This window comes from Pogona vitticeps, chromosome 5, assembly GCF_051106095.1.
Source record: "Pogona vitticeps strain Pit_001003342236 chromosome 5, PviZW2.1, whole genome shotgun sequence".
NCBI classification, from domain to species: domain Eukaryota; kingdom Metazoa; phylum Chordata; class Lepidosauria; order Squamata; family Agamidae; genus Pogona; species Pogona vitticeps.
The window spans coordinates 110,577,567-110,591,246 of NC_135787.1; the positions used below are offsets into that span (position 1 = coordinate 110,577,567).

General features: G+C 44.9%; 1 protein-coding gene across 3 annotated transcripts in view; it reads left to right on the forward strand.

Moving 5' to 3' along the window:
• Positions 1-13,680, forward strand: part of MCM10 (minichromosome maintenance 10 replication initiation factor) — a 48,281-nt gene that overhangs the window by 18,007 nt on the left and 16,594 nt on the right. For all 3 annotated transcript variants that reach the window (XM_020797808.3, XM_078394266.1, XM_073000763.2), the window contains exons 6-13: positions 36-207; positions 2,137-2,302; positions 3,547-3,714; positions 6,782-6,898; positions 8,072-8,271; positions 10,992-11,092; positions 12,449-12,544; positions 12,629-12,746. In XM_020797808.3, the coding sequence (XP_020653467.3) occupies positions 36-207; positions 2,137-2,302; positions 3,547-3,714; positions 6,782-6,898; positions 8,072-8,271; positions 10,992-11,092; positions 12,449-12,544; positions 12,629-12,746 (1,138 nt within the window). The remainder of the gene's footprint in view (positions 1-35; positions 208-2,136; positions 2,303-3,546; positions 3,715-6,781; positions 6,899-8,071; positions 8,272-10,991; positions 11,093-12,448; positions 12,545-12,628; positions 12,747-13,680) is intronic.

Sequence of the window (13,680 nt, forward strand, 5' to 3'; positions counted from 1 at the left end):
CATGGCCACTAATCCTTTCTTTTTTTCATTCTCAGGGAATAAAAGCCATGCGTCAAAGCCAGCTTCAGGTTTGGTACCTCAAGCTCTTAAGTCTGTCACTGGGAATAGACCTGGAGTGGGCATCAGTCAGAAGTCTCAAGTGCCGAAGAGTTCCAGTGTAAATAATCAAGATGTCTCCTTGGAAAAATACTCTGGCCTGAGGTTAAGGTCAGTAAGCAATGTGGAATAGTTCTTGGAGTTTCTCATTTGGATCGTTTGTAGGATAAGTACATGTGCCTTTCAAAAGTGAAAAGGTAAACATTATTTTCCAAGAAAAACAAAATTCTGTACAGTGGACCCTCTACTTAAGGAATTAATTCGTATTGGAATGGTGGCTGCAAGTCAAAGTCTGTAGGTCGAATCTCCATTGACCTACAATGCATTGAAAACCGATTAATCCCATAACCAGTGGTTTTTATTCTATTTTTGTTCCATTTTGGGTTTTTTCTGGTCTGTAAGTCGATTCTCCGGCTGTAAGTCGAATCTAAATTTTGCAGCCAGAGAAGTCTGTAACTCGAAAAGTCTGCAAGTCGAGCCGTCTGTAACTCGAGGGTCCACTGTAATTGGTACAAATGTTGGGAATTGAGTGCATTATTTTATCCCAGGTTGAGTGTTCAGGGAAAACATCTCACTGGGTATTACTTCTGAGAACCTATTTAGAAGCTATTTTCTAAGATTTCCTCAGTCATTTTCTACTTGCAGACAGGGTGGATTTGGCTGAAATTAAATTGATTTAAATCGCTATTTAAATTACTACTCAGGAAAATTTAATTTGATCACACTATGTTTTTCCTCCACTCTTGTTTGGTATAACATTACTAAATATTATTCAATATTTCATTGTTCACATTGGCGCAGCCTCCAGTAATCCTCTATTTAATGACATTTTTGTGACTGCAAGTATGCCAGAGTTTTCAGGGAGAGAAGCAAGGACTTTACTTTTTTTGCACAGAGCTACAAAGGGACAGTAGTTAAAGATCCTAAAGAAATTGTGTTAGAAATAAAATATTGTGTTAGAAATTTTAAAAAGACTTTAAAAGTTAAGGAATAAATTCAGTTAGAGGTGAAAAACAGGGTTGGTCAGGTCCTTTATTTCTCATTTCCAAATACTGCCTTTAACAAGTATGTAGCCCTAGCGATGGGATAGCCAGTGTGGTGTAGTGGATAGAGTGATGGACTAGGGCTTTGGAGGCTTCACTCTGCCATGGACACTCGCTAAGGGTATGGAAGTGGTAAAAACCATTCCTTAAATATCTCAGTTACCTGAAATGCCCTATTAGGGTTGTTATAAGTCAGTTTGGACTGGATGGCACATAACAGGCTATAGAGACACACCCAGTTTGGAAACTATGTATCTTTTGATACAGTCTGATTATTGGGAGAGATACAAATATTAACTCAAATGATCTGTGCAAGCCTGGAGAGCTTGTACAGCTTTATTTTGAAAACCCCAGAACTGCACAATGGGGACAGCTTCATCAGCAGTTGCAAATTGCTGCTGATTAAAGGCTCCCTTTGGTAATTCTGGTGTGTGTACAAGTTTGAGACATTGGCCAAAATCCTGTTGCTTAGTGTAGTAAATTGCACTAGACTCATTTGAATCAATGGGATTTGACTCACTAAATCCCCATTGATTCAGTGGGCTTACTTCAGTGGATTTACCATGGTAAAGAACACAATTTTGGCCATTATAAATTATTATCACATAATTTTTTAAGTAAAAACATTTAAATAATAGAACTTTGCAGATCTGATTTAACTAAAATATCCTTTTTTTAAATGAGAGAAACTGATTTTTATCCATTCTACTTGCAACAGCTTTTTAGTCTTCAGGGATAAAAACTTACTTGTGTGTGTGTATGTGTGTGTGTGTGTTTTATAAAGGGAAGTGGAAATTTTCTTCATTCCCACCTTAGTTTGACCTCTCTGGAGGTGAATGCCCCACTCCTCAGCTCTTTCTGGCAGGGAATGTTTATGCTTGATTATCTTACAGTGACTTGTTCCCTTGGGTGACTCTCATTGGCTTGGCTTCCCCCTCATGGTTTCGGTAGAAAGTTTCCTCTTGCTTTGTGTTTCAGATTTTTATTTCCTTTGCAGAAAACCTCGTGTCTCCTCAGCTGAAATGGAGAGAAAAATGATGGGCCGGAAGTTTATTAGACTTTCTTTGTTAAAAGACAAACTTGCATCTACAAATCTGGAGGAAACAGACTGGGTGACATTTGGAGTTATCATAAAGAAAGTCACTTCTCAGAGTTCCAATAACGTAAATGGTTTTATGTTTTTCTTTATTTCTGATAGGTGTCTGAGGTCTTTCCTTTTCCATTCTAGGTAAAACAATTTGTAGTTTCGACTTCTCAGTGGTATTGCACTTTACTTCCATTCTATCGCTAACCGGAGCTTGTTCTGCAATGCCCCTTTTAGAGGAGTTAGCATAGCATATTAGCTGAGAGGTTTCCAGTTCCTGTCTCATCTCAGTTACAAATTCCTTAGTTGGTCTTCAGCAAACCACTGTCACTTGACATATGTCCACTTACTGAGGCGTGTTTGTGTAATAAAATTTATAAGTGGCATCTTCAGTCCTAAAGTTCTCAGAACAACTTGCAAGCATAAAAATACCAATCAAAATAAAAGTATAATAAAACAATGGTGGAACAGCACTTTCAGGAGTGTTTAAAATGTGTAAAAAGATGTAACAGGTTTGCGGGAATAAAAGATCTTCATGTGGAAGTGAACAGTGTATAATGTACAGAAGGAAATTTTAGTGAGATAGCCTTACTAGTCCATTTTGGCATAAAAAAATAATAAGAAAAGCAGTGCTTGTGTGCCTTTAAGAGAAACAATTTTATTTTAGCACAGGCTTACATAGATTGCTGTAGGCTTTCACTGCCTACCCTGTTTTTCACTGGAACAATGTGATTGCTCCCCTTCACAGGACAGCCAAGTGCAAAATGATAGCTGAATAGGCATCTTATTTATAATATATATTGTTCTTCTGTGCTTTCATGTCACCTTCAATTTATGACCATATGAACGAGTGACCTCCAAAATGTTGTGTACCTAGCAGCCCTCCTCAGCTTTTGCAAGCTGAAGACTGAGGCTTCCTTTATAGACTCAGTCCCTCTCATATTTGGGCTTCCTCTTTGCCTGCTACCTTCTTTTTCTCGCAATACGTCTTTCCAGATGTGCCCAGAGTGCAATCTCATTTCATCATTTTGGCTTCCAGAGAAAGTTCAGTCTTAATTTGATTTAGGGCCTACTTCTAAAGTGCAACTCCCAGAATTCCCCAGACAGCCTAGAGGAATCCGGGTACTTATAGTCCAAAAAGGCAGATCCACACGCCTTTATTTCCTAGTGAACGTGCCTAGAATTGTAAAGTGAAGCTTCTTTATACCGGACGCCCCACTGTGTATAGAATGGTGTACTCTGACGGTAGTAATAATTTCAACCGCGACCCAGAGAAGAGATATTATCATTTTAAATTGCTCTTCCTTTATGTATGTCTTCAAGGGCAAAACCTTCAGCATCTGGCACTTGAACGACCTGCGTGACTTCAGCCGATGTGTCTCATTGTTTCTCTTTGGTGAGGTTCACAAAGACCACTGGAAGACAGACCAAGGGATGGTCATAGGCCTACTCAATGCTAATCTCATGAAACCAAAAGACGGATCAGACGAGGTAACCATGCGCTCTGGACACAGGGCTCAAAATTCCTGAAGATGAAGTTCTCATGCATTTTACATAACATATATTTTGAATAGACTTTGCTGGTGGGGAAAATATGAGAAAAATTTTTGTTTTCAGTATCTTATTGCAACCATTCCCAGCCAGGTCTCAGCGGCAGTAGGTTTTATCTCACATAAACTTTTGGTACATTTCTTTACCTAAGGATCATTCTTAAAGTGAAGTAGCAGAAGCTGATCCCTCTTGATATGTGCTCGCCATTGGCGATCTATGGCTACAAGGCCAGAAGGAATGCTGGGTTTTAATTGAAGTCACTTGGGGGACAGTCGGTGTATCTCCTTAGGGAGGTTGCATAATACCAAGAACTTGGCTATGAAACTAACACGGGAAATACGAGCAAGTGCACTTGTGTCACACAAACAAACACAGGCATGCCTTTGCCTAGTCGCAGTATGTGTCAGGAAGTGATATTCAGGGGTATAATTTGGTCCCATCTCCTCAGGATTGCTTGTCCTTTTATATTGTTACGAATCAAGAAACAGAGTGTGGCTGAACATAGCTTGGCTCAAGTTGACCAGGTGGCTGAGGGAAACTGTTGACAGGCCAGGCTAAATAGAAAGAAGGCTGTGACAGAAATTTGCAGAAGGCATTAAATTGTAAATAAGCATGTTATTTTTTATTATTGCTTTTCATATTTATAAACCATCTGTGATTGGGTTCATTTGAAAGTTGCGGCAGTTCCTCAGCGTTGGCAGGAAATAACGACTGAGACTTGTCCGTACTGCTTACAACTTCGACTTGATTAACTCTCGGGGTTTCAACCACCACCACAACCGGACCGAAATAAGACAAATCAGGCAAAGGTCCATAATTAGATGAGGATAGTTCTTCTTGAAAATTAGGATAACTCACAGAGGGGCTGGGCCAAAACTTTCCTGATGCATGGGATTCGGCAGAGGAGGACTCTGTACCATGTAAATGGTGCCGCAACATGGACGTAGAGCCCAGTCTCTCAGTGGTTTGTTGTACATCTGATCCAGTCGGACCACCTTCCTTCCACCTCCTTATCCCCACGGGAGAACAATCACTGTCCATTCTTGAGTTTCAAACATCGTCTCCTCTTTTCACCTCCGGGTCCGGTAACAACCTACCAACTTTTAGGTTAGGAAAGTCTTTCAACAGACCACACGTTCGCTCATGCTTTGAATCTACCCCTTCATTCTTGAATCTACTGCCTAATCTCCTCTCTCCTTGATCTTTTATACTTCCCTCCCGTACTGACATTTTTAGCTCCTCTCCTTTTCCTCCCTCTCTTTCTTCTACCAGACAGACCTCTATCTTCCCTTTTTCCCCTTCTAGTGTCTCTATGGATGATGATGACTCACTTTCTTCCTTCTTTCCTTCACATCATCCAATATAATTCTCTGGATCACTTACAAGTAAAGTATTAAAAGTCTTAAGAACCATAAATAAAAATTAAAATGGCTTGATTCCAAAATAGAATAAAATAAAATTTAAAATAGAATGAAACCAGCAGCAGAGAATAGTATCAGTAGGATAGTTCTCTTTGCTCCAGAACGCATAGGCCTGCCCATGTGCATAGTCTGTGGCCAGCAATTTTTCATATTTGAGATTGTAGAGATCCAAAGAACCACTTTTGTATTCTGGAGCCTTGTGGCGCAGTGGTTAAACTGCTGTACTGCAGCCAAAACTGTGCTCACGACCTGGGGTTCAATCCCAGGTAGCTTGCTCAAGGTTCACTCAACCTTCCATCCTTCCGACGTCGTTAAATGAGTACCCAGTTCGCTGGGGGGGGGGGAGGATGTGTAGGCTGCAGAATTAACTTGTGAACCGCCCAGAGAGTGCTTTAAGTGTTTTGGGGCAGTATGTAAGCAGCATGCTTTGCTTTTGTTCCTCATTCGCACTCTTTAATCTCATTTTTTAAAAATTCAGTGCTGATGTTGAGGTTCCTGTTGGGCAGGAATTCCTTCAGAAATGAGAGAGAGGACTTGACTCATGGTCTTCTTAGTTGTAGCGTAGAGTAAGGGAAGGCGGGTGATGCAGACCCATGTTCAGAAGGAAGGACCAATGTACGTGTCCCTGGGAGACCTTCCCATCCTTCTGCCCTTTTTTTCAGGAAGACTTGGAGATTCTGAGGTGCCCTGCAGTCCCTTCACCAACACATGCAGGTCCGAGTCTTTGTCTCTGCCTTTACAGTACTTGTTTTCAACTCAAAGGAATCTGAAGAGGCTTACATTAGTAACTTGTATTTATCATCAGAAAGTTGATGATAAGGCAGACAAAATGTAGGGCTCTGAATATATAGAAATCTTGTTTTATTCCAGTGATCAGCAGGGATAGTTTTAGTGGGCTCTACCATTGGAGTAGTAAGGGTTTTTGTTATTATTTATAATATTTTTAATATTTATATGCCATCCAGTACAATTGTCTGGGTAGCTTACAAGTAAAACATTAAAACCATTAGGAACTATAAATAAAAATGAAAATGGGTTCTAAAATAGAATCAAATAAAATCTAAAAGAGAATAAAACGAGCTGCAGAGGGACAACATGAGTAGAATAGTTCTCTTTTTTGCTTAGCAAATTTATATCTTGCTTTTCATTTAGAATCCTTGAAAAAAGCAAGCCCACAGTTCCTTCCACTTAAGGAAGGGAGAGGGTACCTCTTCCAGCATGGCACAGAGTTATGCTGTTCTCTGCCTTGGCATCACAGGGCAGGGTGGGTTGAATTGCTACCAGTGGATATGCTGTCCACCTCTTCTGCCCAGGGAACCCATCTTGCTGGGCAGTAAGAACTATGGAGACCCCTTTACTTCACTGGAGCAGGAAGTGGAAAAGGCAAGGCTTACCAAGTACAAGGAGCAGTTCTTGCCTACCGTCCCAGCCCAAATCTGAGGGCCCCTAAGCAAACATCTCCTCCCTATCCAAATATTCGCTTTATAGTGGTGCTTGACCAATACCTCCAGAGAAAGCCAGTGATCTTGTGGGAGCTTTCCCACAGCGCTCTGTGCAATGAAATCTGCCTTACTGTTTCTTTTTAGGTTTGTTTATCTGTCGATCACCCCCAGAAGATCTTGCTTTTGGGTGAGGCCATGGACTTGGGAATCTGTAGAGCTAAGAAGAAAAATGGAGAGCCCTGCACACAGATGGTTAACTTGGTGTGTATATCTTGGTCAGCATTTTCTTGTCCTGATTTATAATTTGGATTTCAGACTCCAAAGTGTTGGGAGGTCAAATACCCAACAGGTGGGCAACTTTCAAGCCGCTCCACAAGCCCACATCTGGATTTTGGAGACCATAACCACCCCCCTCCCAATGTTTACTCGAGAAACACCCTTTTGTGCCCTCTAGTGTATTGGGGGGGAGAGCATTTCATCAGGTTTTTCCATCTTGGGCATTCCCAAGAGCAGCTTTTCTCTCAATCCAGAAGTGGTTGGGGGGGGAAGCACCTCCACACCTAAAACAGCTTTTAAGGGGGCAAAATTTGCAGAATTGTCTCTCATGGTCCTTTGAGGGGAATAAATGCTTTTTCAAAAAAAAAGAAGAGGGGTTGTGGGGGGATAGCAGGACTTTGCCTTGAGGAATCTGAATTCAGAGGGTTGAATGAGACATATAGGCTGAGCTTGGTCCACCCCTGCCAGTATTTTACACTAAAAATTGCTACATTTGAGGGGTGGGGTGATAGTAAGATTTCTAAAACACCTCATGATTTCTCCCAACATTCTCACCTTGCATATTTTTGATTGCCAAAATCTGTTCATCAGCTCCCACTTGACAGTCTCCCCCCTCCCTTTCACATGCAGGCCCACTAACACCCGTGCTTATCCACCGCCAACATCACTCTCCTCTCCCTGTCTATATACTACTGTTTGCCTTCCAAATTCCTTACATGCGCCAAGACATACCAGACCTTCCCCTCTGCCAGCTTAAACATCCCTATATTCAAGTCTCTGTTGGTAAAGGTAAATTGTAAACTCTAGCTGCGTGCTGAGAAACCAGTATACTGCCTGTTGAAAGAGGCTGATGGAGAAAGAAGCTAATATTTTGGACTGGGAGCAGCTGTTGTTTGTGGTTTGGGCCACTTTTCAGCTAAGCACCAACAGATCCAGATTTTGAGGGCTGGAGAAAAGCCCGGCCTAAGGGCCTCTAATTTTCAGTTAGTTAAAATGACAAGTTCATTCTGTTGAAAGGCTTGAGGTTTCCAGGTAACGTCTGAACAATTCCAGTAGTAGCTATAAAAGGAAGCAAACCCATGTTTCATAATGTTTGGATCTGTGGGCAGGTTTTGTACCACACCAACCCCCTCTCTCTTTTCCCTTCTTTTTTTCCAGAATGAATGTGAGTTTTGCCAGTATCACGTACAATCCCAGTACCGAAGGCTGAGTTCAAAGCGGGCAGACCTGCAGTCGACGTTCTCAGGCACTCGGGCGCCAAAACGGACTGCAAAGAAGAATCTTGGCTTGAAAGAAAGGCTTTGTCAGGATGGGTTTTATTATGGAGGCGTTTCCTCAGCAGCTTATGCCGCTTCCGCGTAAGGGAAACAATGCCCCTCCGGTGCCCTTTCACATAGTTGTCCTTTCCTTATTATGTTTACCGGTTATCTTTACCTAAACACAAATGTGCCAAATCCATTCAAAGGCAAAGCCCTGTTGTCTCTCATAGCCATGGTTTAGGATGGGCTCTCTACCATTGTCTCCTTTTATAACAGCAGGTATTGTAGCTGAAATGCTTTGGTGGATAACACAAATTTTGGGGACATCCATCTTAAGCTAGTGCCCATCCACACACACTCTCCTCTTACCCTCGTGTTGATGAGGGGAAATGGGAGTGGTCGTCTAACACAGGGGTCCCCAACCCCCGGTCCGCGGCCCGGTGCCGGTCCCTGGGCTGCCTTGGACTGGGCCGCGGACAAGGATCACCGCCCCCCCACAAGCCCACACGCTGGTGGCCGTTTCAAGCTTTTGCGTATGTGCACGAGTGTGACACGCCCCTCTCATGCTTGTGCATGACACACCCACCTCCCGGGCGAGCCCAGCCTTGAGCGGAGGGGAGGCGGCTTCACCATGGCAGCCCGCTCGACTCTGGAGGACCTCGCGCTGACAGGCGGAGCGCCTGAGCCAGGCCTTCCGGGACGAGGGCTTCCGTGCCTTCTTGGCCAAGTATGCCGCCGAGGTGGCGGCCCTGGAGCGCCAACGGGTGCTGCAGACCAGCCAGGCCAGCCTCCACCACTGCTAACTCAATCTCTGCACCCATTTCCACCTTGATCAAAGAGATCTGGTGGCAGCGGTCATGAGCCTGGACTCCTTGCCTTCCCTGCAACCAGTGGCGGTTCAGCTCCTTGCGTCTGCCGCTGATCCCTGCTACACTGCCTGGCCCCAGCCATGAGGAGCTGAGTCGCCGCTGGTTGCAGGGAAGGTGGGGAGTCCAGGCTCATGACCGCCGCTGCCTCCGGCAGATCTCTTTGATTAAGGTGGGGCAGCTGGTGGTTGTCCTACTGATCCTGGCAAAGCCCGGGCCGGGAGCCTTGGCCAGCAGCCAGAAGCAGGCTGGAGCCGGAGTGGAGGGCAGCGACCTGGGGGGGGGAGAGTCTGAATGGGCAAACTATAGTTCCCGTCGTGCCCCATGGGCTGCAGCGAGGCATGCAGACTCCATCTCCCAGCAGGCCCGGCGGCGTGCCCTCCCTTGTTGCTGGGCAATGCGGTGTACTCAGGGACTGGCTTTACCCCTGAGGGAGCAGGCAAGTCACTTCTGGGTGGGAAGGAAGCCCCCAGGGAGGGGAGGCAGTGCGGGGACCCTCGGCGGGCTCCTTCCCAGCCCTCCTTGCCATGCAGTCCCTGAAGAGCGTGGCCTGGGGTGGCCTTGGCGAGCCAAGCCTGGAGCTGGTGTGATCCTGGTCCACCTCGCGCTCCATCACCTTCTCGCTACGACAAGCAGCCCCCACAGGAACTGGACAGGGAAGGTCTGGGTGAGCTCAGCTTCAGCCCAGATGAAGATTTAAAGCAGGAGGAAGAGGAGTCCTCCGAGCCCATGGAGGTCAGTGCCCGAGGCCCCACCCGCTTCCCCATTTCCCAACACACACACTGGCTTCGCCTCCCTCGCCCACTCCGCTCTGCGTTTGAGGCGGAGAATTGAGGTTTCCCACCATCCCGCTATAGACGCCCCTACACAGAGGAATACGGCAGCCAGGCCAGGTTGGGGTCGCGCTGCTCCATCCCTACAGGGACTAATAGGGCTCCCCCCTCCCATTTGTGCAAGCCCATCTGTAAGGGGTTATTATGGGCGTCTATGTCAGAATGAATGAGCAGCTTTTATGCCTAGGGGCACAGACAGGGTCCCCCTGGGAGAGGCACAGTTCTTGGGAGGAAGCGAGGTCGTTGCCCTCCGCTCCGGCTCCAGCCTGTTCCTGGCCGCTGGCCGCCATAGTGAAGCCACCTCCCCTCCGCTCAAGGCTGGGCTCGCCCAAGAGGTGGGTGTTTCACGCACGAGTGCAAGGGGTGTGTCACGCATGCGCACAAGCTCGACACACCCCTCCGTAAGCGTGACGCCCGCCCGTGAGTGGGGGGTGCCCCTACCCCCCAACCGGTCCGCGCAGGGAGCCAGCACCCCCCCCAACCGGTCCGTGGTCCGAAAAAGGTTGGGGAACGCTGGTCTAACATATTACAGGGTTACTAGGTTCAGAAGGCTGCTATGGAAAGATAGCTCCCTTCTCCTTCCCAACCAGATTAAAGTTAAGCATTGTACAGAGACCAAGATGGAATGGGCAAGAGTTGTCCAGAGAAATAAGAACACCTTGGGCTGCCCCTGCTCCTCTGTACGACATTGCAGCGTGAGGTAAAGTGGTGTGGAGTGGGATTAAGCGAGAGCTGTGTGGGAAAGGTGGGTTTGAGAGGGGGTGGATGTTAAGAACGAAGGGAGCTCAGAGCCTAGGGTGCCCCTTCGCAATCCCTTAAAGTGGCCTTTTTACGGCTTGACATCTTTTACTTCCTTTTATAATCACAACCGGGACAGGCTTGTCATTTCAGTATAAAGTTCTCTGGGGAACCTGGACATTTTCAGCCTACTTGGAGAGTTCCTTATAGCAGCAAGGTGTAAACAGGCAACACGGACGTTCTCTGTGCCATTCCTCAGCCCAGGATCTTTCCTTCCCCTTAGAGAAAGGAAATGAATTGCAGTATAACCTTTAGGAAAAGTGATGCAGAACGTGGACTCCTATATCAAACCAATATGTTGTATTCTGCATTTTCTCTTCAGGGCTGCGGCGGCTGCTCCTAAGAAGAAGATCCAAACCACTCTGTCCCATTTGGTTGTGAAAGGAGTTGATGCAGTTCTGCAGGAAACAAAGCAAAGGCTGGGTAGTGCTCTTCTTCTTCTTTTTTCCCCTTCTGGGCTCCTTTGCTGTAATGTGCTGGTGTAGCTGATGCAAATTCTTTTCACTCAGCAACAGTAGATCTTTCCAGTTCAAGGGCAGGGGAAAGGCCTGGATGTAAGTTAGTGAGAAATGGCCAACTTGTTTGAGAGATTTCTCAGATGGTAAAATGTCTTCCAAGGGAGCCATGTGGGTTGCCAGTGAAAGAACTGGATCTGTGAGCACCCTTGCATTGCAAACTTTAATCCTTTTAAGCAAAATGCAGCTCCTGTCCGGAAAAGGTGCAGCCATCTCTCTAAACAAACAGGTTTCCAGTCCACAAATATGCCTAGTACCATTTTGGAGCAATTGACTCCCTATAAACCCATGTTCTTTGAATGGGAAGCCAGCTTCAGTGAGGTACAACCCCTCTCCCTTAGCCATTCCTCTGCCAGCTTTAACCATGATTTTCTGATGCAAGCTGTGGCAACATTATGTCTCCTAACCATGATTTGCAAACCTGTTTAAATTGTGGTTTATTAAAGATCCATGGAGTAGATAAACCTAATTACTAATAGTGCATAAGAAAGAAGAAACAATGATTATTGCTTCCAAAGTAAGTGGGGTAATATTAGGAGTGAGATGTTCCTTCAACAGGCAGAAAGGGTGTATTCAGAGAACACAGATGTTCCTAGTTTTAGTTTTAATTTTAGGGTGTTTTTCACCGAGTAATACAGTGGTGCCCCGCTTGACGACAATAATCTGTTCCAGGAAAATTGCTGTTAAGTGAAATCGTCACACGAAGAAAAAAAAAACCATTGGAATGCATTGAAAACCAGTTAATGTGTTCGGGGAAATACCTCATCATCCAGTGAAGATCGCCCATAGAGAACTGCTGATCACCTGTTTAAAATCGCTGTCTTCCGAAGCAGGGGTCCGGAAAGCAGCCATTTTGCAAAGGGAGGGAAGCCATTTTGCGGAACCGGAAAAATCATTGTTTAGCGAACAAACAGTTCGTGAAGCAGGCTCCTAATCAATGTAATGTGAAAAAAACCCATTGGAACCATCGTTTTGCTATCGCAATAGCGATTGCAAAAAAACTCATCGTCAAGCGATTTTGTCGTCTACCGGGATCGTCGTCAAGCAGGGCACCACTGTTGGCTATTTTTACACATTGACTGTGCTATCAATATTTGCTAATACAGTACTTGGAAATTTTGATTAGCTGCTTTTCCTCCATTTGAGATTTTAGTAGGCCTTGACGCAAGCAAGATTACGCTTGCTACTCTTAGATGTAGCCTTGCTGGCCGTAAAAGACTAGCCATAAAGGGCTGTATCTGTTACACCATGTGTTGTGTTTCAGGTTTGCCTTGTTCAGAGGAGTTTAAAGAACTGTTGTCAGTGCCATCTTTCGGAGCACGAAACCTAAATAAACACTTGGCCAAAGCCAGTGCATCAGGTATGTCTGAAGGGAAAATGTGATTTGTTTGATCTTTACAGGCCAAATCTACCTCAACTGCAGCTTTCTCTTTTCCCCAACCAGGATCTGGTGGGAAGCCAAACCCGGCTTTCCAGTCCATCTCCGCTTCAGCCCTGCTGAAGCAGCAGAAGCAGCAGATGCTGGAAGCCAGGAAGAGGAGATCTGAAGAGATACAGAGAAGGTAGGAGCACTGTGGGTTTTCTGATTGCTTGGTATATCATGGCACTCTGCAGCAGTGCAAACTTCATTTATTCTGTTGTATAAAATTATTACAAAACCAATATTAAATATCCAGGGGCTGAAAAAGTCATACCAAGGCAAATTGATTTTAGTATATTGTGAACCAATAAAACAAACTCCAGTAAAATAAAACAAAGCAGAGTGTCAGCCTATTAGTCTGTTCAACTTCGTCCCAGATCTTGGGGAATAGATTTTTACTTGCTTTAGGAAAACTATATGATGTGACAGAGTTAATCATTCTTTATATTTCAAATTAGACCACAAAAATTACTAGTCTGCTTCCTAAAATGTAGATTCAGGGCTAATGGGAGCTACTTTACTTTCCCATGATACATGACAACTCTGAATGCAGGTACCGAATCTGAATGAAACTCCCCAACTTTGCATGAAAAAAATGAGGGGTCTTGTGTGTGGAAACTGGGGGCACTAGATGCCCAAAGTTTCAGACAGCCAGGAATACAACGAGAGCAACTAAAATGACAAGCGAGAAAACCCTAGTTTTTGTCACATTTGTCCTTGTGCTAATTGCTTAGACTCAGAGTTACACTTCTCTATTGTAGAACTGATTTTTTTCTTTTAATCAGGCCTTTATTCAACTCAGTGGTTTAAGAGCATGATGGGTTTGAATAAACCCCAGGGATTGGTTGGGTGTAATAAATAATTGACTCCACAACCTGATCCTGCGCTGCATGTCTCATATTAGTTTTTAGAACTTGGTTTCATAGAAAAATCCAAAATAGAAGCCTGAAGTCTGCCCATCCCTGTATCTGGGACATGACAATACTGTCCACTCTGTAAGGGTTGAAAATGTGATTACAGTACACCCAGTACTTCTGCAGCTGCGCATTTCTGAGGAACTTGTTTGCCATTACTGG